The sequence below is a fragment of the Coffea eugenioides genome, chromosome 5 (genome assembly GCF_003713205.1).
Source record: "Coffea eugenioides isolate CCC68of chromosome 5, Ceug_1.0, whole genome shotgun sequence".
NCBI classification, from domain to species: Eukaryota; Viridiplantae; Streptophyta; class Magnoliopsida; order Gentianales; family Rubiaceae; genus Coffea; species Coffea eugenioides.
Window position 1 is genome coordinate 49,324,370 of NC_040039.1, and position 19,788 is coordinate 49,344,157.

The window sequence follows — 19,788 nt, forward strand, 5'->3', positions numbered from 1 at the left end:
TATCAAGACTAGTGTCCCCCCTCCCCCTCACCAAGTCCCCACAAAATTGATTAAAGGCCGTTTAGCATTTACAGGTCCTACTAGCCAAAAATATAATTGACATGCAAGGCCAACCACCAGTCAGTATTCAAGTCCCCACGAGCAAGGACAAATAAGTAAAATCACTAATAAGCCGGTTTAGTGTTTCTTTTAAACAGTCTATATACCTTCCAAGCTCCCTCCATATTTCCCTAAAACGTCTCCTTCCGGCTCCATCTCTCTTACATCTTTGCTTAAACACAATATTCTCTTTCCTTCTTTCATTTGTTGGTTGGTTCGTTCATGGCTCACTCCCCTCAACATCGCTTTCTAGTTTCCCTAGGATTCCTCGTCCTCTTCATCTCTCTTCCTTCTTCTCACCCCTTGTCCATCCATGACCTCCTCAAAACCAGAGGCTTGCCAGCGGGACTCCTCCCAAAGGACGTGAAGTCGTACACGCTTTCAGAGAATGGACTCCTTGAAGTTTTTCTCGAAGGCCCTTGTCTAACCAAGTTTGATACCATGGCTTTCTATGAAAGCGTGGTCAGGGCTAATCTTACTTATGGAGGGCTCACTGGAGTTGAGGGCTTCTCTCAAGAAGAGCTTTTTCTGTGGGTGCCGGTTAAAGATATCATTGTTGATGATCCGAAGTCTGGTCTCATTCTTTTTGACATTGGATTGGCTCATAAACAGCTTTCTCTCTCCCTCTTTGAAGATCCACCGGACTGCAAACAAGATGGTCAGTGTAGCTTCGCTCTTTTTTCCAGTTCAGCTTGACTACTTTTTCATTGATCGTTACTTTAGCTTGAAACGATCTGTTTCTTTTTTTTTTTTTTTTTGGGGGGGGGGGGAGCTGTATCTTCTGTCATGTTCTCGGTTTCAGTTTCTCTTTTGTTTTTTACAGAGTTTTTTTTTCCTTTTCAATTCCGTTCTTGCTTCCCTTTTCTGGCCGGGTTGACTAGTAAAAGCCGCGTCAAGTTAATGAATTACGCTAACTCTTTCCTTGTGATTATCTTAAAATCTCAAGTTATTAAAGTTTTTCTTGCTGTCCTTCTTGGTTCGATAGTTCCTAATTGAGCGGGTGTGAGATTAAGGATCAAACTCATTGTGACGCGTAGCATTAAGTTACTGAGAGTAGCCTAAGACTATATCTAATTTCTTCTTCACTTGTTCGATCAGTACAAGGAAAAATTCCACTATAGATAATTTAGCTTTTGGACTATATATATCGTTCAGAATTGCTTTTTGATTGATGCTGTGGGTTGAATTTTAGCATACTCATGTAAGCATATGGGACAAGTTTAACACGGGATCCTTTGCTTTATGAAAAGTTACATTCGCTTTTTTGTACGTCACTTCCAATTCCATGGCCTTTAAATTTTCAGTTACTCAATAGGTAGAAGACTTCTCGTTTTTTTCTTTGATAAGGAAAGTGTTATAAAGTAAAGATTCGAAAGGCAGAAAATTTGGAATGTTTTTCATCTTTACGAGTGTTGAATTCTTGATTTTCTTTTTTTTTTTTAAATAACTTGAATTAATTTTGTTCTATTTACATACCAATGCTGCTTCATTTTCATTTCAGTTTCCATAATTACGAGGCATGTGCACTTATTTATTTCCACCAATTAAGGGAAGTAAATAAATTAATTGTACATTTATCGTGGGGAAATTGTTATGGGCCCCCGCATATACGGCCTAGACTTTTATTGGGTAGAAATATGTGGGACTGGATTTTGAGGATATCAAGTCTTCGACGCTTAAATGAATCTTAAATTGATGCTGTTTTGTCATTTGTGGAGAACATCACAGATAAGATAAGGTTTGACAACTCATCCCAGAATTCTAATTCGGTTGGAAACTATCCTTAGATGATAACTTCCAAGGTTCAAACCCCGATCTTCTCTAGCTAAACCTGTTCACAGATTCTTATCTTCTTTCAATTTTTTTTTTTGTAATCTTCCTTCGATTTTTTATTGGCCATAGATTCTAAATTCTCTTTTGATTATGCAGGTATTTTCAAGAAGATTACAAGAAAGGAAGGCGGGTTCGAAGCACAGAGATAAAAATAAAAGATGCCACTCTTGCTTTAGCAGCTCTATGACTATTCAGTTGGGTCATAATATATATATATATATATAGTTTAACTAGCTGTGTTACTAGTAGTATTGCATGTTGGTAGGGCTGTAAAGAATCAAATCTCCAATGACATTAGAAGCGCTAAACGCTAATCTTCTAACTTTTAGTTGCTTTTTGTTTGATAACATATATAATCTCATAGACCGGAGAAAACCGAAAAAAGGAAAAGCAAATTCTAGCTTAGTACATCATATCAAAGCAAAGAATCTATATGTCCGGTCTTCTTCGGCCAACATATTATTATGCTCCTTCCGTTATGTTAAACCATCCTACCCCTCTAAAACAATACAATAATCTAGTTTATTTGACAACAATTAGTGTCGTCGTGCATACCTAAAATCTAGTAGATTATCAGACTATTCATTTCGTTTTGAGATTTCGACCTTATTTATTCGATTAAAACCTCCTCGACTTCATGTTATTTTATTACATTCTGAGGATTTAATTTTAATCATTAGATCAAAGCCGTTCGATTTCATGTTGGTTTATTTGATGCTCGATCCCTTTTTTGATATTTTTTTTTTTTTGGTAATACTTTGTCAATGAAATGGTTAAGATTGATACATGTAGCTAATTCCATTTTTATCATTTGAGCCGTCCCGAAAAAATAAAAGCCGTGTGATGGTGTCCCATCTCCGGAGCTCATCATGAAAGTGGGTCCACTCGAAATTACTGATGTGTCGTGCATCATGACTGTCCGTCCTCAGGGCCTTTGGATTTATTGATTGTGTCATGTTCATGGTCAACACACTTTCCTAAGTATATCCTACGGTCGAGTGTATACTTTTTCCACCTGGTGAAGTAGCAGAGTGTTTTTTCCTAAGTATATCCGACACTTCAGGATGAACATGGGGCTAACCATGAGCAGCCTTCATTTCTAGCTTCTGGTCTGGTACTACTATCACGGGGCAACTGTTCGTGGTCGCATGATCGATTCTTTCTCCAATGACACTTTTTTTTCTTAATAAAGAAGAAACGTTTGGGAAGATTGATTTGCCTTCTCTTATTTATTGGCCATTGAAACCGTAACGTCCCTTTGTCATCTTTAACACGATCATCTGGTTCGAGGCGAGAACCACGGCAATTGCATAAGAAACACCCAAAAAAAAAAAAGAAAAGAAAAAGAAGGTCGATCGCTATCATAAACACGGGTCTACTATTTCCTTTTGTTTTTTTGTTTTTTATATGCATCATATTCTTGAGCAATATGTAGACCCTAGACTCATCCTTATGGTTAGCAAGTGTAGGATGTTGACCATTTTTCTGTGTTCTTTAATTAATGAGGATGTCGATGAATTTACCCATATTTATATTTGTTTACAAAATATATTGTCAGCAAGTATAGAACTATTAAATATAAAATATAACCAGGTTGAGATATTTTCAGCTCGAAACGCAAAACCCATAAGTTGATTATTTGACTTCTCAAACTGCAATTCAAAATTAATTAGGAGCGTGTATGCCTGATTATGCAAACCAGAAATTGGCTTAGTGACCAATTAAAAAGGATTAATCACCGTCCGTTGGAATAAAAAATAAAATCTTTTCAAGTGTATTTAAAAAATTTATATCCCAAAAAATATGTCGCCTTAAAAATAAAACACGAATACGTGAATTTAGTAATTCAAATATATGAACGAGCACCTTCATAGATGAGCTAATTAAAAAACCACAAGAAGTACATGAATGAATTTTTTCTAGGAAACAAATGTTCCAATGCATCATTTTGGAGATGAATAGACATCTACACTTATCTACTCATTAATTTTGCGACAGTAATTTCCTTTTATTGATTTATTCATGTACTTTTTTTTGGCTTGAAGAAATTCGCTCTTATTAGCTTTGGGGGGTCTATTTTGATTAGAGTGCAGAGGGCAAAAGAAGAGCTTCTTCGGTCGGAACTCACAACCTAAAAAATGAGAAAAGTACCAGCAAAATGGGTTCTGTTGGGCTACACAATTAAAGTTGCACGAAATGTGGGAAGTTGGACCTATCACAAGTTGATCATTAGTAACAGTTTTAGGCTTCATTGTCAGTCCCCATGAAGCGATCCGATGCTCCACGTCCAAATCTTCCTACGTGAGAAGAATTGTTTGTGAGATCCATCCATCAATTCCTAGAATGATTTCAAACTAATCGTGTTTAAATGTGCAAACTGCTGTGATTTGAACAAGAATGCTTAAAATGGTGTTAGCTTAATCAACATTATCGCCCCAAATATGCAAAACTAAACTTGACATCAATTAGAAATTCGTAATTAATTGAAGGGAGGGAGGATATATATTCTTTAGGCAGAGATCATTTGAAATTCATATCATAGTCCAAAGAAATGAAATCTTTAACCATTCAATAGATCAAACAAAAATTGAATGTTTTGATCCCCATGTCTCATTTCGTTTTGCTTCTCAAAAAAAACATTACCAAAATCTGCTTTTATTCAATAAAGTTGTTGTATGACTTCCTAATGCATATAAAGATCTTCTGTGAGAATATTGCGTATGTAATAATTGCGTAGTCTCCCAGCAAATTCCTAGATTCTTTGGAATGTCTCTAGAAAATAAAAGTAATTTGTTATTGTTGGCCTTAATTTTACCCTTATAGTTGACTTGATCCCATGGAAGATTTGTTATTGTTTGCCTTAATTTTACCCTTATACTAATTGCTATTTTCTTGCTCGAAGTAACCAGTAACTATTTTTTTCCTAGATTCTATTTTCTAGTCTCTGATTATATTTGAATGCCATTTTAGATTATTCTTATTATTTTCTCCTTTTTGTACTGTTAATTTTGCTAATTCCTTGTTTCCTTCTTCCAAAAAAAAGAGAGAGAGAGAAGTTTGTTTCGCTTGGAAGGCCAAGGGCAAAAATGTCAATTAACGTGAGGGAATTGAATTCCTTCCAGCTTTGACGTGTGTCATTGGCGAATCGTGATAGCTTCCAATGTTTTAAACGTCACCTTCTTCGGTAGCATTTGCCCGGAGAACTGATCCTCATCTCTTCAGATTTTTTTTTCCTTGCTCCCAATTTTCTACTTTTACATTTTCTGGGCTATTCGGGTTTCATTTTCAATCATGGGAGGCGGAGCAGCGATGAGAGCAGCGGCCAAAGTCGCTGGTTTTGGAGTACTCAACGGCGGTCTCCGTGGAATTGTGCCTGATCACCCTGCCTCCACGGCCATGCGGAAAGTTTTGCGCCCAGTCACCGGTTTGGCCTCCCCTTCTGCGCCTGAAAACGTGAAGGAGGCTGCCGTCGCCATCGATGTGTCTCCAGTGCAGAAGCCCTGCTGGGAATTTGATGATTGGGAGTTGGCCGGAGGTGAGGAGGATTTGTTCGGCGGCTCCGGTGTGTCGACGCCGAGGCTTGTGTTTGGTGGTGCCCCAAGTCTCGCCGAAGCCAAAGAGGCCACTTATGAACTCAAAGAAGCTCTTGAGAAGTACCAAGATTCAATCTTGTCTCCTTTTAAAAGAAATTTATCTGATTTTATTGAATTAAATACACGTAAAATTATGATCTTGCGATGCATATCTACATGTTTTTGTTATCTCTTTATATGAAAATTTATTTACATTTTTTGAGACTGTTTCAAGTTAAAATGTTAGTTCTTTTTACCGATAAGGTGTTTTTGGATTTCTTTCTTGTAGTGTTTTTTCCCTTAATTTATTTTCTGGGGCGACCTATGATTACGTTATGCACAGTAGTTCGCTGGTATCACGAGTGTTCTAGTTGTTTTATTGGTTATTGTCAACTTGGGCCGATTTTTTATCACTGTAATCATTTTTCAATCTTGATTACAGTTATATATTCACGTTTGTTGAGTTAGGTAGACTCCAATAGATTACACAATAAACAACGATAACGACGATAACGAAAACCAAGAAAAGAACTTGGCGTTGTTTTGTTCGAGAATATGGTATTGTTTTCCTTCTGTTTTAGATAGGCTACAATTAAACAGTTAACAGTTAAAAAATGCTGAATTTTATATGTTGCCCTTTGTTAATTGTTAGGGTATATCTTTCTGCATCCACTACACCCAAAACTGGGTTGTCAGGGCTTTCTAGGTCAGAAGTGCCAGAGACCAAAGCTTGCGTAACCAGCGAGACCATACTTGCGCCTGCGCCAAAGCATGCAATTCAAGCTTTTAGGTTTCTGAATGAAAGCCCTGCAGTTCAGGTTCAATTTCAACTGTATTTTTGCTACATTTGATGGACTGTGAAATATTGCATGATACATTCTCTATGTTGGTTTTAGATATATCAGCAACATTTCAGCATTTAAATTCTCTACTGGCACGCGCATCTGTTTTTTACGCCTTTTGTTCACAATATTGTGTTCTGGAGATATCTAGAGCATTTCAGCATTGAAATTCTCTAGTGTCATTTAGGCAGGGGAAGGTATCCTGGAAAGGAGGATACAATGATATGCGGGATCTTTTTAGTATTTTTTGAGCTTGATTTGTCTATATACATGACATTCTTTGGTGACCTGTTGTTTATTATTGATTGCTTTCCCCTTTGTGTATGTGTTTGAGTTCAGCTGGGTTAAACCTTGTGGTTGTGGATAATTTTTCAGTGCACTTACTAGAACTAAATTTGAAATTGATACTAGCAATCTCTGGTAACCTAGGGACAGATTTATTTTGGTTATCTGTTTATGCTCACCAGTCATGGTACCATTCATAGTTTGTTGGTGTTGCTTTTCCGGTGACCCGTATTTACTCTAAATAATGTGTTGGATCTGGCCTTTTTTTTTTTTCTTCAGAGTGTTGTTGCTTCAATTGCATCAGATCCGAATGTCTGGAATGCTGTACTGCTAAATCCGACACTTCAGGATTATCTCCACTCACAGAAGATGGGTAAGATTAGTATGTGGCCCTTTTGCTTCTACTCTGCTATTTGGTAGTTTGGGGAAAAATTCTTAACTTCATTCTTGTTGGCAGGTGCTCCTTCCTCAACTACGGATCAATATGAAAAGGGTTCCACTGCTGATAGTGATATTCTTTCGCCAAGATCTCCTAGGAGCGTATCATCCGATCGAGCAGAGTCCGAGTACGGAGAATCCAACTCCACAGGAAGGTTTATGGAGCTCTGGCTGGAGCTTAAGCTTACAGTCGTTGATATGATGAACAGTTTGTCTGATTACTTTCAGGCACTGTTTGGGGGTTATTCTAACAATAAAGGAGCAGCAGATACTAATGGAAATGTGTTCAGTGGCTTGGTGGATAAGGCTCTTGGGCCTTCATTAATGGGCTTGGCTGTCATGGTTATAGTGGTAGTGGTGCTAAAGCGAGCTAAATAAATAATTATGTCTTTCCCATTTGCTGCTTGTGAATTTGCCGAAGCCACATCATGTCTACATCAGGAGTTCTTTCCAGAAGGGGTAGAGAAATCTAAGATAGCTTTGGAAATTGCTCATGTGTACATATGAAGCGGGAAGTTCTAGTTTCTATTAAGGTTCTGCACGTTTTCTTTACCAGAACGTTTGTCCTCCTTTTGACTAAATTTGATGATTATCTTTGGGTTAGAGAGCCTTTGTTTTGCTAATTCTCAGAGGTTGATGTGGCTTGTAGTGGCAGCTTGCACAGGCAGGACAAATGCTGCTAGTAATTTAGGTGTGTCTTTGATCATGTTGGCAGTGTCCGTCACACACTAACAATAAACATTCCCTTTGGCCTTTGCAAAACGATTGATGATTTTGCCCAAAGGAAAAAAATGATTGGTAACCCCTCAAGCAACGCTTATTTTTATCGCCTTTCTTTCTGTCAATGAGATCCAGACCTGGCTTCAAGAACACAAAGGTCAATTGAACAGTGCATGTGTATTGTGTTGGATTTCCGAACAATTCTTGTCACTAAAGGTTGAAATTGTTCATCTCTCCCAATTCAACTGCCCTGCATCATCGATCTGGTGCATGTAAAAAGAAATACTAAAAGCAGATGACCCTAAAAATCAACCAAAAGGTTACAGGATAACTATTTGAATGTTGTCATTCTTATATGCTTTTTTGAGTTGAACCCTCGGAATACATTTGGAGGTCAGCATTGATAAAATTTCTACGTCTGGTCTACTGGAGCCTTATGACCAGCTACTAACATCGCTAAAAGGCATCAAAATCACTAGAATATTAGGCCGCGGGGAGGAGGAACGCTAATCTAGCATCATGTTGTTTAAGGCTGCCGTCAGAAATTTGATACATTACAATTCTAAGTATTCCACAAAATTGCTCAGCCATTTAGGACTCGAGACTAAAGAGTAAATGGCATACAAGTAAAAGCTTGCTACCCATTTCTACAGAAGACTTTGGTTCTTCTTTACACGTCTCTTCTACTAGACCTGGTTGGGACTATTTAGTGAGATCCATCATCCATCAATCTGAGCTGAGCTGATGTACATGATATCCTCCTTATCGACATGCATCTTGCCTTTGTCGCGTCTATTGTTAACTCTTGTTTGGTCAGGTTGCCCACGCTGCAAGAACAAATCTCACCCAAATCAGAGTCGATATGAAAACTTTTAAATCACAGTTATGCATCTCCACAGGTTACAAGACAGATGATACAGATTTTATGCAAACTTACCTTCCTCAGAACAAATGCTAAATACAAGTATGCTACTTCCCATTCATCTGGTGATAGTGTACCTGAATTTCATCAAGAAGTAATTTCACAATCAACAAATGTAAAAGAAGCTTTCACTGATGCCACGTCTTACTATCAGCTAAGTCTGTTTTCGGATTTGGAAACTTACTGTGGTCTTGATTTCCATCGCCTAAAGCACCGAGTCTCCGCATGAGTTCAATGAACTCAGGTTTCTTTAGATATTCATCCACAAAAACATGAGAGTTTTTCACAAAAACTAGCTCCAAGTCATACTGCATCAGTGGAATTCAACTGTAAGAAAATTTTCAAGTGCAGCAGTAAAGCTCCAGATTGGCATGCTTTATCACTATAATGACAAGTGATACAGCATGCCAAACTTAGTATATATGGTAATCGTGAAGCTTAGTACATATACTAATTGTGAACCTCTAAACCTTTCTGACACATAAGCACGTCATCACCAAAGCTAGAGATCAGATCATTTCTTTACTACGGATTTGCATCGTATCTCATAGTAAACATCCAGGAATCATAAAAAGGCACTTGTTAAGCAGCACTATGTGTAAAAATCCCAAGATAGGGTATATCCTATGAGACAGTTCCTCATGATTTCCTTTAGCTGAGATGTAAGAAACTGAGACAAATATGAAAATGTATGGCAATCCTTCATTTCAATTGAGACGTACTATAAATGTTCAACACGACTCTTATACCTCTTCAGCCAACGCTTTGAAGACATGAAAAGGAACAATCCACTCTGGACAGTCTACTGCATCCTGCAAGATGGAAATAATATCGTTACTAAATAGAGTCTAGACAAAATATTGTTGGATTAGACGGAAATAGTCATACCACAATTTCCCAAAAAGTTGTACGGAACACCAAATAAAACCAAGGAAAATCTACTTTTGAGAAGAACAACGACAAGCTAAGTTGAAGAATTAAGTACCTCAAGGTGGAATTTATACTTGATGCCAAAGGGAGTTGAGGATTTAAATTTCTGAAACAAATAGAAATAAAAATCATTATAAAATATATGTAGCTTGGAATTAATAAGATATTTGAGGCCACATGACATTCTAGCTAGCTGGAGAAAAGCAATTCACCTTTTCTGAATACTCCTCGTCAAAACGTATCCAGTAGACGCTGTTACCAAAAGCCAACCCTTCAGCTGCATATACCAGATAGAATTTAGCTACCATACATCAAATGCATTCAAAATCTTCCCATTTTAATTTTATGATGGCAAAGAGGGAAAACTATTCATGTGCTAACACAAAATTTCTCCAACATGATCTTATTTGACAAGAACATGAGCAGGTAAAGCAAATTGCGTGGCAAAAATTTCACTAAAAAAAAGTTCCAAATCATTGGTTGACAAGTAAACATGAAGCTTAAGATTCAATAAAGAGCATGCAGGTGAAACTAAACATTGCATTAATGAATTGGTCAATTACAATTTGCTCTTGGCACAAGGAAAAGACGCAAAGAAAAGTTGAAAATAAACTATTAGCATCTGGTATACAAGATATAACTGAAATCGTTAATGCAGCATCATCATCATTCACAAATATATTCTCCCAATCAAACCACAGAATCAAGGAGACAAACTACTAAAAGATAATGAGCAACTACTGAGGAAAGCAAACATCTGTATTTACTATGGTAAAACTTCTACCATCAGAAAGTTCACCAAGTCAATCTTTGTCAATCTAATCAGGATGAGGGAGAAACATTAGAAACAAGACAAACAAATTAAACCTTCTCTAAGCTTTTTGATGATGACGTTGGCATCTGGCATTGTTCCAATAAAGATGCCTCCTGGACGAAGCAAAGCTGATACATTGGCCAAAGCCCTCCGTGCACGTGCCTCGGTCGACCACGAGTAATGCATAGCAAACTGCAAACTTGCAAGTTTTGATGAGTTACAATCTTAATTTTTTGAATCTTGAAGTACTAAGAACAAGTCCTTCCGTGCACAGTAGAGAATGATTAATGACCACAACTAACTATACTGATCCAAATAGAAGGAAGCATGAAGAATCAGTTACAATGTCCAATTGGCTTGTGTGATAATTTTAAAAGGACCCTATTCCCTGACAGCCTGAAGGCGGCACTTTGATTTATGCTAGCAAGATCAAGGAATGGAACATCAGAAGAATATCAAATCCATATCTTGCCAAAGCAGGTCCATTAACTACCCAAAAATTTCAGGAAGAAGTATAATAACAACAAAAAAATGCAGTTCACTGCAAAGTATATTCAAACACACCTCATCCAAAAGATAAAAACATGGTAAGGATCAAGAAAGAAAATATCACCATCCATAAGTGTACAATAATGTCCACAAAGCTGAAAAGTTCCAAAAATTTCATTCCAAAAAAAGTAAATGAATGCTTGTGAAACCACAATAATCATTGGATGAGTATAAATTCAATTAAAATAAATCAACAGACCATTGGTCACCTTTAGAGCAATTTCTAGATTTTTCCAGTTCACTCCAGTGTAGAAGATAACAAGTTGAGCATATCTCCCCATCCAACAATTGATAAAGCAACAATTACATACAAAGATTTGATGCCAGAAAACACAGACTAGCATGTCTTGGCGAGTAAAGGAACAAATGTCATGAACACCAAGATAATGACTAACCTGGCAGCTACAAATGTCAAAAGGGGCATCGTCTGATAGAACTTTATCCAAGCGTACCTGAAATCATGCAAAATGGCCAAAACAGAACTTTTCCTATAATTAATGACAAAAATGTTAAACGCAGAAAGCGGATAGTCCATGTGAATCTCACAATCAGAAGATGAATAGTAATTGCAACAATAGGCACATGGTCAGCCTAAAGATGGAGTTGAATTTAAGCTAGCAATGATATTTACCTCAAAACAATCTCCACACATAAGTCTGGCAGGAAAAGAAAACTTTTTTCTGCGCTGATGATGGTCCGCATCTCCATTATAGCGTGTACGACAGTCTTCTATCTGCATTCCTTGGGCAAATAGTCAAAATTTCTAGTTTAATCCTAGAATCCAGCAAAACAGATTCTTCTTTGCATTGGACAAAAATGTGTTCTGTGGTAGAAACTTATCACATTAATGATGAGTGCGCTTGTAAGAACTACAGTATTTGTTGCTAATCATGCAATCATCTAATTGCAGCAGCCATTATAGTGACCAGAAGACAGATAGCTGAATGAAAGCAAATTACCGAGCCTTCAGCTATATCAACTCCAACATAGTATCCAACCTTAGCTTTGTCCCATTTAATCAAATCACCACCCTGTGCCAATGTGTTAAAAAAGAGAGAAGAAAAGATTAACTATTTAAATATTTTGGGACAAAAAATGAAAGCACATGAATATGTTCGTGCACACAAGTATTAAATGGTACCTTCCCACAGGCAAGATCAAGAACCGCATCACCTTTTTTGGCATACAACTGAATCAAGACACTCTTAATCTGTATGAAGAAGAAAAAACTAAGCCCAATTCTACCAACTGAATGATCAAGTAACTGCCATACAAATCATACCCAGTTGTTAAGCTTCTTTAAATGGATAATTGGACTTGCTTCTCGCTCTTCAAGAGTCTGATTGGTCCTTGCACTATAATGATCAGCAACTTTCCTAGCAAAAAACTTTGTACTCTCATCCTCTAGAAAGTGTCCATCCCCTAATCACAAACGAGAAAATACCTCAAATTAAGAAGACATGATTCAACCTAAGGCTTCTCATGAATAAATGTGCCCCCAATTTCACTTCATATATCTAATCCTAATATCAGAATTTCCACCAATTAGGCCATTTACACAGGGAATATAACCATGTAGCTTAACAATCTGATGACCAAAGTCTCAAACTTCATCAAAACCCAGGTTCAAACACCAAAATCAATGGAAAAAAAAACAAACCTCACCCACCTAAAATCAGCTTAATTCAACAAAAGGGTTCTTTCTTAAATATGTTAAAAGCAAATTCAAGACCGTAAAATTACCGTCCGGATTATATCTGGGTTTCGATTGAGGGGGTTCAAGAGACCCCGAAGATGAAGATTCTGGATAGCTCCGCTTCATGGAAATCTCGAAAACTTGAGTGAAAAGTCTGCAGAGCTTCTGGGATTTCAGTTAGGGAGTTGTTGAATCGGATTGTGTTGCAGATGTAGATACTACTATGGGCTGCGAGTAGCTTCAATAAAGATTGCAGTAAAACAGTTTCGTTATGCGCAAAAAGCAATGGAGGGAAAAAGGGTCTATGCCAATCGCCAATTTCGACAGACGCAAATTACAATAAGTGATTGATTTTGCCCCTGAGAGTCCCAAATGGTTTATATAGGTATCCAGTATTAAGACAAAGGGTGGGTCTATTTACCATACCGAAGTGGCTATCTCTAAGTAGAAGGGAACATATCTAATTCGACCAATGTTTTTGCTAATTATTTTTTCAGTTTAGTTTGTTTAAACAGAAGAAAATTGTCTAAATTGCATATAAATCTTCTATTTAGATTTGATTGAAGGCACAGTGTCCTATTGTCAAGATGGCCTGCCCTTTGCTCCCATCCACCTCGTAATTTTGATTAGCCTAATGCTTAGTGCCTAATCCGAAATGATTTTAGGATAGGGAGCCTTTCCTATGGATTGCCTACTTGCCTTGCTCATTAGCTGAAAAAGTTGATTGTTCCATTCCAATGGGCTGCGTTGGTCCTTTTCCCCCTGCTTTTGCTCTTTTTTCTTTTTTCCTTTCCATCGTGGTTTTGAGGAAAGCTGTGATTGGTCTTCGTTAATCCCTCTCTCAAAGTACATCATTTGTTGGAGTCGAATAGCAATATATTGCCCTATGCAATGGGTGCCACGCGTTTTGACCTAATTTGTGGGCATTTTGGTTTCTCTTGGTTTCTTAACTGCGGAAAATTAGAAAAGTAAGGAAAACCTAAATTTTAATAGCATCAGGACAAAAGTGATCATTTGTTCAAAACAAAAATGGAAAAGAAAGTTTGGTCATAAACCAAATTTATGACCAAAAATGGAAAAGAAAACTCAAGTTTATTAGTGCCATAATTTTCAATATGATAGAATGAAGACTGTTGAAAAGTATACAGGGACTTGAGGAAATTAATAAGAGAAACCATGGAACTGTTAGACGGAATTCTCTGTCCATTATATCTAGCCATGGAACTGTATATTAACAATTGAATCGAATCTAACGTATTTCCTTTCTCGTGTTGTATGGCGGGGCACATAATGTATACATGTCCATAGTGATGGAGTTCTATGACTGGTATCTCAATGCTGCGCCGGATTGGTATCTCGTTTCTGTTCTTGATCTTAACATATCCTTGAACCACTGAACAGAAGATTTGGGTATTCTCGTAAGGTTATTCTTGAAATCCACGTAATACAATCCAAAACGGACGGTGTATCCCATGTTCCATTCCCAGTTGTCAAGCAATGACCACGCAAAATATCCCCGGACATCACAATTGTCTTGCCTGCATTAGTGCAGGCTTCTGCAGTTAGAATGTGGGCAGTATTGTGTATATCGGACAGAAGCAACTGCAAAAGAAGCAGTCATTTGGCAGTACCTTATAGCAGCTGACAGATTTGAGAGATAGTCCCTGTGAAAGTTTATCCTTTTCTGGTCATTTAAAGCATTCTTCAGTGATAAGTGAGATGCATCATCCATACCTGATGCCAAAATTAAGCAATAGACTGTTTTTATAATGATGTCTATTATTTAGATTAGCTAACAACATTAGGAAAAGTTCTCGCCATTTTCTGTGATGATCACTGGTGGATTCCCATATCTCTCTTTGATGTATCTCGCCAACTTCCTAATGCCCCATGGGACGATTCGTAGCCAGACAGATGCAGCCTGGAGGAGGATACACCATTAAGGACCATTTTGCACAGATTTTACAAAAGAAAGATTTTTGCCTAATTCAGAAGCTAGAACGTACTCTTTCTCCAATAGCAGCTCCGTGTCTGTAAGCTATTGCCATGGAAGTACTTTAGTACCACATATCAGTATCCTTGAACTTATTCAGTGAGTAGAAATTCTGGTGCCTTGACATCTTACCTGAAGTAATTACAGCTGAATCTGAAGAAGCATCCCGCAATATAAGCTTCCTAAAATGAGTTCTGTCATTTCGGGCGTACAAAGTGGTATAGTGATTGATGCCAATGAAATCCAAGGTGCCCTTCAGGAACTTTGAAACTTCAGGATTGATTTCTGGTAGTCTCTCAGCCACAGACTTCTGCATTGAAAGAGGATAATTCCCAAGAAGAAGTGGATCAAGGAACCTGATTCACTTGTTGTGTGTTACAAAAGACTATATTTTGATTCTTGAATCTTCATCAAAAAATAAATTACACTATACTTAAATCTTATCCTGAATCTAAATGTATTACCATCCAAGAGAGAAGTCTATTGCTCTATTTGAAGCATCCCTGTCCTCGTCACAGTCAGATATTGGTTCATACCACTTGGCATCCAGTACTATGCCAACTTGGCCTCCTTGGCGTTTCTGGAAAAAACAAGAAGCAAAAAAAGAGTGTCCATTTTACGAAGGTAAGGAAAGTATGTATCAGAAACAGCTGATTTATTTGTGCTAAGAGTACCTTGAAGTTTCTGTGGTAGTTGTGGTAAGCAGCAGCATGTGACAAGAGAATGTTGTGAGCTACTATATATGGTTCAACAGATGATTTTCCTCCCTTGCAGAATAAATGCCCCAGGATAGAGCACCTTCCGGGGGCTTGAATACCCAAGTCATAACCTTCAATTGCAAAACCACGAGGCTCGTTGAAGGTCATCCAATGCTTCACTCTATCCCCAAAAGCTTTGAAACAGGTGACAGCATAGTGTTCAAAATCCTTCCTGTAATTTAGGAAAAAAAATGTAATTTTTTAACTTGCATCGTTGAAATGAACAAGATCATATGTTGACATCGAAAACACAAAAAATTTAGTTGGAGGGGTTGGACAAACACTATTTGATCACTCAAAAATCCACCATATGTTTCCTGAAGCTTCAACGGGAGATCCCAGTGATAAAGAGTAGCATAGGGCTGAATTCCTGATCCAAAGAAACATATCAAATTTTGAACAACACACAAGAAAATGGTGAAATGTTGACATTGATAAATCAATTTGATTCGGGAACCTTTTTCAATTAAAGCATCAATAAAGTTGCTGTAGTACTGGATTCCTTCGGGATTTGGTGTACCTGTGCCATCTGCTCAAAAAAAAAAAAAATTGTCAAAAGCACCCAGAAAGAAGCACTAAGACAGTCGGAATGGAACCAAATAAGTAGCTTTTAAGGCGGGCAACATTTTCAAGCTTCAAAGAACAAAGTAAATGCAAACCAAGGAATCTCTTACTTGGGAAGATTCTTGACCATGATATGGAGAATCTATAGGCATCCATCCCCAAATCCTTCATCAAGTCTATGTCACTCTGTTATTTCAACGGCACCGTTCTCTCAATGTTAGGAAAAGACAAATCAGCCTACTATTAAATTGACTAAAGTGATATTTTAATGCTTCATATGCGTGTGGTGATTGTCAGCATAGGAAGCTATTCTTATTCTTATCTTGTACGAATCGTGATATTCCTACTTTTTATTTGTTGCAGTATTATGAAGTAATTGGGCAACACCTGTCCAAATTTAAGCTCTTATCTTCATGATTCTGGATGTGGGATGTAGCGCTTATCTTAAAAAAAAAGATTTCTTGACCCTATAGTACCATTTCCTTTTTCTTTCGTTTTTCTTCTGGTAGCACTTATTTTAGGGAACTGATGATGCTAGAGCATGCATGCAAAATGTAATGCAGCCAATGTGTACATCAGCTGCAGAGCCATTCTATGATGTGCGGGTGACGATTCTACTTTGTTTTGGCTTCTCAAAAAGTTGATCTTGCATCATCATTTCCGGTGGCACACAATTTTTTCTGAATTACATGAAGCCAAAGGAAGTTAAAACTTGAAGGGGCCAAAAAATATTGAAGGACCACAGAAGAATGAAGAACGATTTAGGTGATCCTCAGACTAACAATCCAGCATTTACAAATTACGAGTGAATGTGTATTCGAAGTTCACCTTAAATCGATGATACTGATCGACTGCAGTATTTGCATTGCTGAAATCCACAATTCTACCTACTCAGACAGAAACAGGGGATTATTCATCAGCCCGTGGGATTGCCATTTGAGTTAAAAGAGCAAGGAGTTGGACCAATGGCAAGGTCTACCATTTCCCAAGACAAACAACGCCTAAGTAGAGTTTCCCTCACCATTCCTTCCACTCCTAATGTATCAAAAGAAGCTTTTTTAGTCCTTTGGTACCTGGTAGCTTAATGAAAGCATCCCATATGCTGAGTCCCTTGTTTCCTTCATCCACAGCTCCTTCAAACTATCACACAGCACACACACACTAGATGACTTAGTGATTCATTGATTAATGAAGCCTCTTCTTCTTGCAACATAGAAGAAACAGAATTTTGAAGGGAATTAGCAACTATAGAAGTCACACAAGATCACCTGGTAAGCTGAAGAAGCAGTTCCAAAGGTAAAGCCATCCGGGAAATCATCACGGCTGATGGATTCTGAGTTGAGAAATAGACATGTTAAATAGAAAACAATCAAAACTAATTTCATTGGCGAGTTTTTTTTTTTTTTTTGAGTCAAAAAAAGAATATTAACTGATGAAATTGATTGGTTTGTGTTTTGGAATGAATAAGGTGCTGGAGTGTATATATAAGAGGTAGGGTGTAGTTATCCCACAATATTTAGCTAGTGAGATAATCATATGACAAGGCGTCCAGGCTTTGTTGTAAAGAAGAAGAAAATGTTGTTGAAGCCAAGAAATTTAAACGAAAGCGACACTAGGCATTTTCTTCTGACACTACAAGTTATTCTGGGAGTAGGCCCTGGTGGCTTAGAAGGGTTGGCAGTTGAAGCTATCTCTCCCTTTTCCTTGCACGCTATGATGTGGACTATAACTTCCAAACAAATCTTAATATCCAGTAGTGTTTTGAAGTGTTGGGAAGAAAGGGACAAAAAAAAAAAAACAGAATCTTGAAGTTATGAAAACAACTTCAGCATAGTTCCTGGAGCGGAAATCTTTTGGCAACCGTGATTAAGGAGTATAATGTCAGTTTCCACCATATATGCACTTACCAATAGACAGACTACTCTTTGAATAAACACCAACATGCGTTGAGGTTTATAATAAAGACTCTTTTACCTGAAAGATTACATTATAATTTTAACTATCAACTTTCATGACTAAAGGGAGTTCTTCAACGTTTTGAAGCTCATAAGGAAAGGTCAACATAATTTTCTTGAGCAAAAATGCTGAGACGGTCTCCGACTAGGATGAGCAAAACTTCACGTGGACGCCAGAGTTTTCCCCTTGCGAAAGCAGGTCAAGATTAAGCAATCAGGCGGCTTTCAAGTTTAGATAGCTAATTGAATTGAATCCGCCTTCTTATCTTCTGTTGAAAAAAGAAAGATCAGATTATGACAAAAAGAAGGGGCAGACATTTAAAATTCATCAATTTGTTATCCAATACCACAGTAAATGTTGAACTTCTCAAATGAACTACATATATATATATATATATATATATATATGTGTGTGTGTGTCTTTTTGGGCTGAAACTTTGAAATGCTGTTTCATCACGGTCTAGTTCTTGAAATCACCAGCAACCCTTTTTTTTTTATTGACATCTAAAACATGTGGTTCATGTCAAAAAGCATAAACTAAGGGGAGATTAAGGCTGAAGAAGGGAGTCAGGCAGCTTAATTAGGTCGTTAGCAAACCATGTTTTCATTGGAATGAATTGCTATTTGTGCAAAAACTGAAAGGATTTGGACATAAAAGGATAAGAAGATGTCAGCATCCAAATTGCAAGCCCATCTTTTTTTGCTTCTAGGCTATTATATACGCGCATACTGGAAAAGTTCGTACAATTCGTGCACCTTTCTTTGCGTAATAAATCCTCTGCTCTTAATAATTGGTAGAATCTGGGAAAATTTTCTTATCAGTTATCTCCAGACAGCAATAGGGCCTCGGTGGGGTGGAAGTTTATATATAGACAATGAATTTGTTGGACACGTTAATGGGTAAAGACGAAGCCACTTCACATAATTTCTCCGGACCGTCGCCCAACCGTTCATTTACAAAAGACCAAAATTTTAATTGCTCCAAATGAGAAGAACGGAGAAAATGTCGGCGTCAGTCTCAGCACTACTTGCTTCTTGATCCGGGAATACGTTAGAGACTGCCATCAGTTCAGCAATCGTTGAAAGCTACAAATGAAGCGAGAGAACATATTCTTGATGTCAATATTACATTCACCACAAAAAGCAAATTATTTTCTTCCTTTCTTAGCTTCAAACGTGGGAGAGGTCTCCGTCTTAAATCGACTTATACATTTTTTCGTTTCCATCACTTGATAATCAAATAAATTATTTTTTTCTTTTTATTCTACATAAAATCGATTTTTTCTTCATATTTTTCTTTGTGGAAGGTTAGGTTAGGTCCATTTAGCTCCCCTTGGTGGACCTTTTCTTGTCTCTTTCATAATCATTTTTGGTTCCTTAAGTTTTATCACAGTATCAATCATACAAAAAACTCAATGCACGTGAGGAAGGGTTTTCCTTTGTAAATAAACTTTCCCCTCCCTTTGATTACCATTACTAAAACATTTATTCAATTTGCATCTAAATTTATTAAATAGGGAATAAAATCAAAAAAGGCTTTTTTTCACCTTAATCATTCTCCTTCGTAAAGCTGCGCTTAAAGAAGGGTAATCTTCTACACGTAAATCATAACTTAATAATCAAATAAACCTTTTTTTTTTTTCATTGCCATCCTACATAAGATCATTTTTTTTCTTAATTTTTTTATTATAGAAAGTTATGTCCATTTTGGCTTTATTGGTGGACCTTTTCTTGTTTGATTATAAGTCATTAATGATATATTTATTTGTTTCCTTAATAATAACTAATTTTCAATATACATGTATTTGTTGTATTTTT

The 19,788-nt window shown here is 37.2% G+C and overlaps 4 protein-coding genes across 4 annotated transcripts; 2 read left to right on the forward strand and 2 right to left on the reverse strand.

The window, feature by feature from the left end:
- The first annotated feature begins 240 nt into the window (after positions 1-240).
- Positions 241-2,165, forward strand: LOC113770611. Its single transcript, XM_027315124.1, has 2 exons — positions 241-757; positions 2,029-2,165. The coding sequence occupies exons 1-2, from the start codon at positions 322-324 to the stop codon at positions 2,079-2,081; spliced, it is 489 nt and encodes a 162-aa protein (XP_027170925.1). The 5' UTR covers positions 241-321; the 3' UTR covers positions 2,082-2,165.
- Positions 2,166-5,102: 2,937 nt separating this feature from the next.
- LOC113772451 lies at positions 5,103-7,674 on the forward strand. The gene is made up of 4 exons (XM_027317044.1): positions 5,103-5,585; positions 6,157-6,322; positions 6,911-7,004; positions 7,089-7,674. The coding sequence occupies exons 1-4, from the start codon at positions 5,224-5,226 to the stop codon at positions 7,445-7,447; spliced, it is 981 nt and encodes a 326-aa protein (XP_027172845.1). The 5' UTR covers positions 5,103-5,223; the 3' UTR covers positions 7,448-7,674.
- A 447-nt stretch (positions 7,675-8,121) lies between these two features.
- LOC113769831 (mRNA cap guanine-N7 methyltransferase 1) lies at positions 8,122-13,050 on the reverse strand. Its single transcript, XM_027314132.1, has 13 exons — positions 12,748-13,050; positions 12,287-12,426; positions 12,146-12,214; positions 11,964-12,035; positions 11,636-11,737; positions 11,400-11,456; positions 10,509-10,647; positions 9,854-9,918; positions 9,697-9,747; positions 9,461-9,523; positions 8,896-9,019; positions 8,727-8,788; positions 8,122-8,616 (listed from the first exon to the last, which is right to left on the reverse strand). Exons 1-13 carry the CDS (start codon positions 12,824-12,826, stop codon positions 8,509-8,511), a joined length of 1,131 nt encoding a protein of 376 aa, XP_027169933.1. The 5' UTR covers positions 12,827-13,050; the 3' UTR covers positions 8,122-8,508.
- Positions 13,051-13,808: 758 nt separating this feature from the next.
- On the reverse strand, positions 13,809-17,377 carry LOC113769896 (putative beta-glucosidase 41). The gene is made up of 13 exons (XM_027314215.1): positions 17,284-17,377; positions 17,089-17,155; positions 16,844-16,902; positions 16,126-16,201; positions 15,909-15,980; positions 15,734-15,821; positions 15,368-15,623; positions 15,158-15,273; positions 14,826-15,049; positions 14,707-14,738; positions 14,519-14,621; positions 14,332-14,434; positions 13,809-14,238 (listed from the first exon to the last, which is right to left on the reverse strand). The coding sequence occupies exons 4-13, from the start codon at positions 16,184-16,186 to the stop codon at positions 14,019-14,021; spliced, it is 1,275 nt and encodes a 424-aa protein (XP_027170016.1). The 5' UTR covers positions 16,187-16,201; positions 16,844-16,902; positions 17,089-17,155; positions 17,284-17,377; the 3' UTR covers positions 13,809-14,018.
- Between the last annotated feature and the right edge of the window lie 2,411 nt (positions 17,378-19,788).

Coding starts and splice junctions, on each gene's coding strand:
- LOC113770611 (XM_027315124.1), top strand. CDS start 322: ATGGCTCACTCCCCTCAACATCGCTTTCTAGTTTCCCTAGGATTCCTC. Junction 758..2,028: donor ACCGGACTGCAAACAAGATG/GTCAGTGTAGCT, acceptor TTGATTATGCAG/GTATTTTCAAGAAGATTACA.
- LOC113772451 (XM_027317044.1), top strand. CDS start 5,224: ATGGGAGGCGGAGCAGCGATGAGAGCAGCGGCCAAAGTCGCTGGTTTT. Junction 6,323..6,910: donor ATGAAAGCCCTGCAGTTCAG/GTTCAATTTCAA, acceptor TTTTTTCTTCAG/AGTGTTGTTGCTTCAATTGC. Junction 7,005..7,088: donor TCTCCACTCACAGAAGATGG/GTAAGATTAGTA, acceptor TCTTGTTGGCAG/GTGCTCCTTCCTCAACTACG.
- LOC113769831 (XM_027314132.1), bottom strand. CDS start 12,826: ATGAAGCGGAGCTATCCAGAATCTTCATCTTCGGGGTCTCTTGAACCC. Junction 12,215..12,286: donor TAAAGAAGCTTAACAACTGG/GTATGATTTGTA, acceptor TTCTTCATACAG/ATTAAGAGTGTCTTGATTCA. Junction 9,524..9,696: donor AGTATAAATTCCACCTTGAG/GTACTTAATTCT, acceptor TCCATCTTGCAG/GATGCAGTAGACTGTCCAGA.
- LOC113769896 (XM_027314215.1), bottom strand. CDS start 16,186: ATGAAGGATTTGGGGATGGATGCCTATAGATTCTCCATATCATGGTCA. Junction 14,622..14,706: donor GAGCTGCTATTGGAGAAAGA/GTACGTTCTAGC, acceptor ATCCTCCTCCAG/GCTGCATCTGTCTGGCTACG. Junction 14,435..14,518: donor AGTGATCATCACAGAAAATG/GCGAGAACTTTT, acceptor TTTTGGCATCAG/GTATGGATGATGCATCTCAC.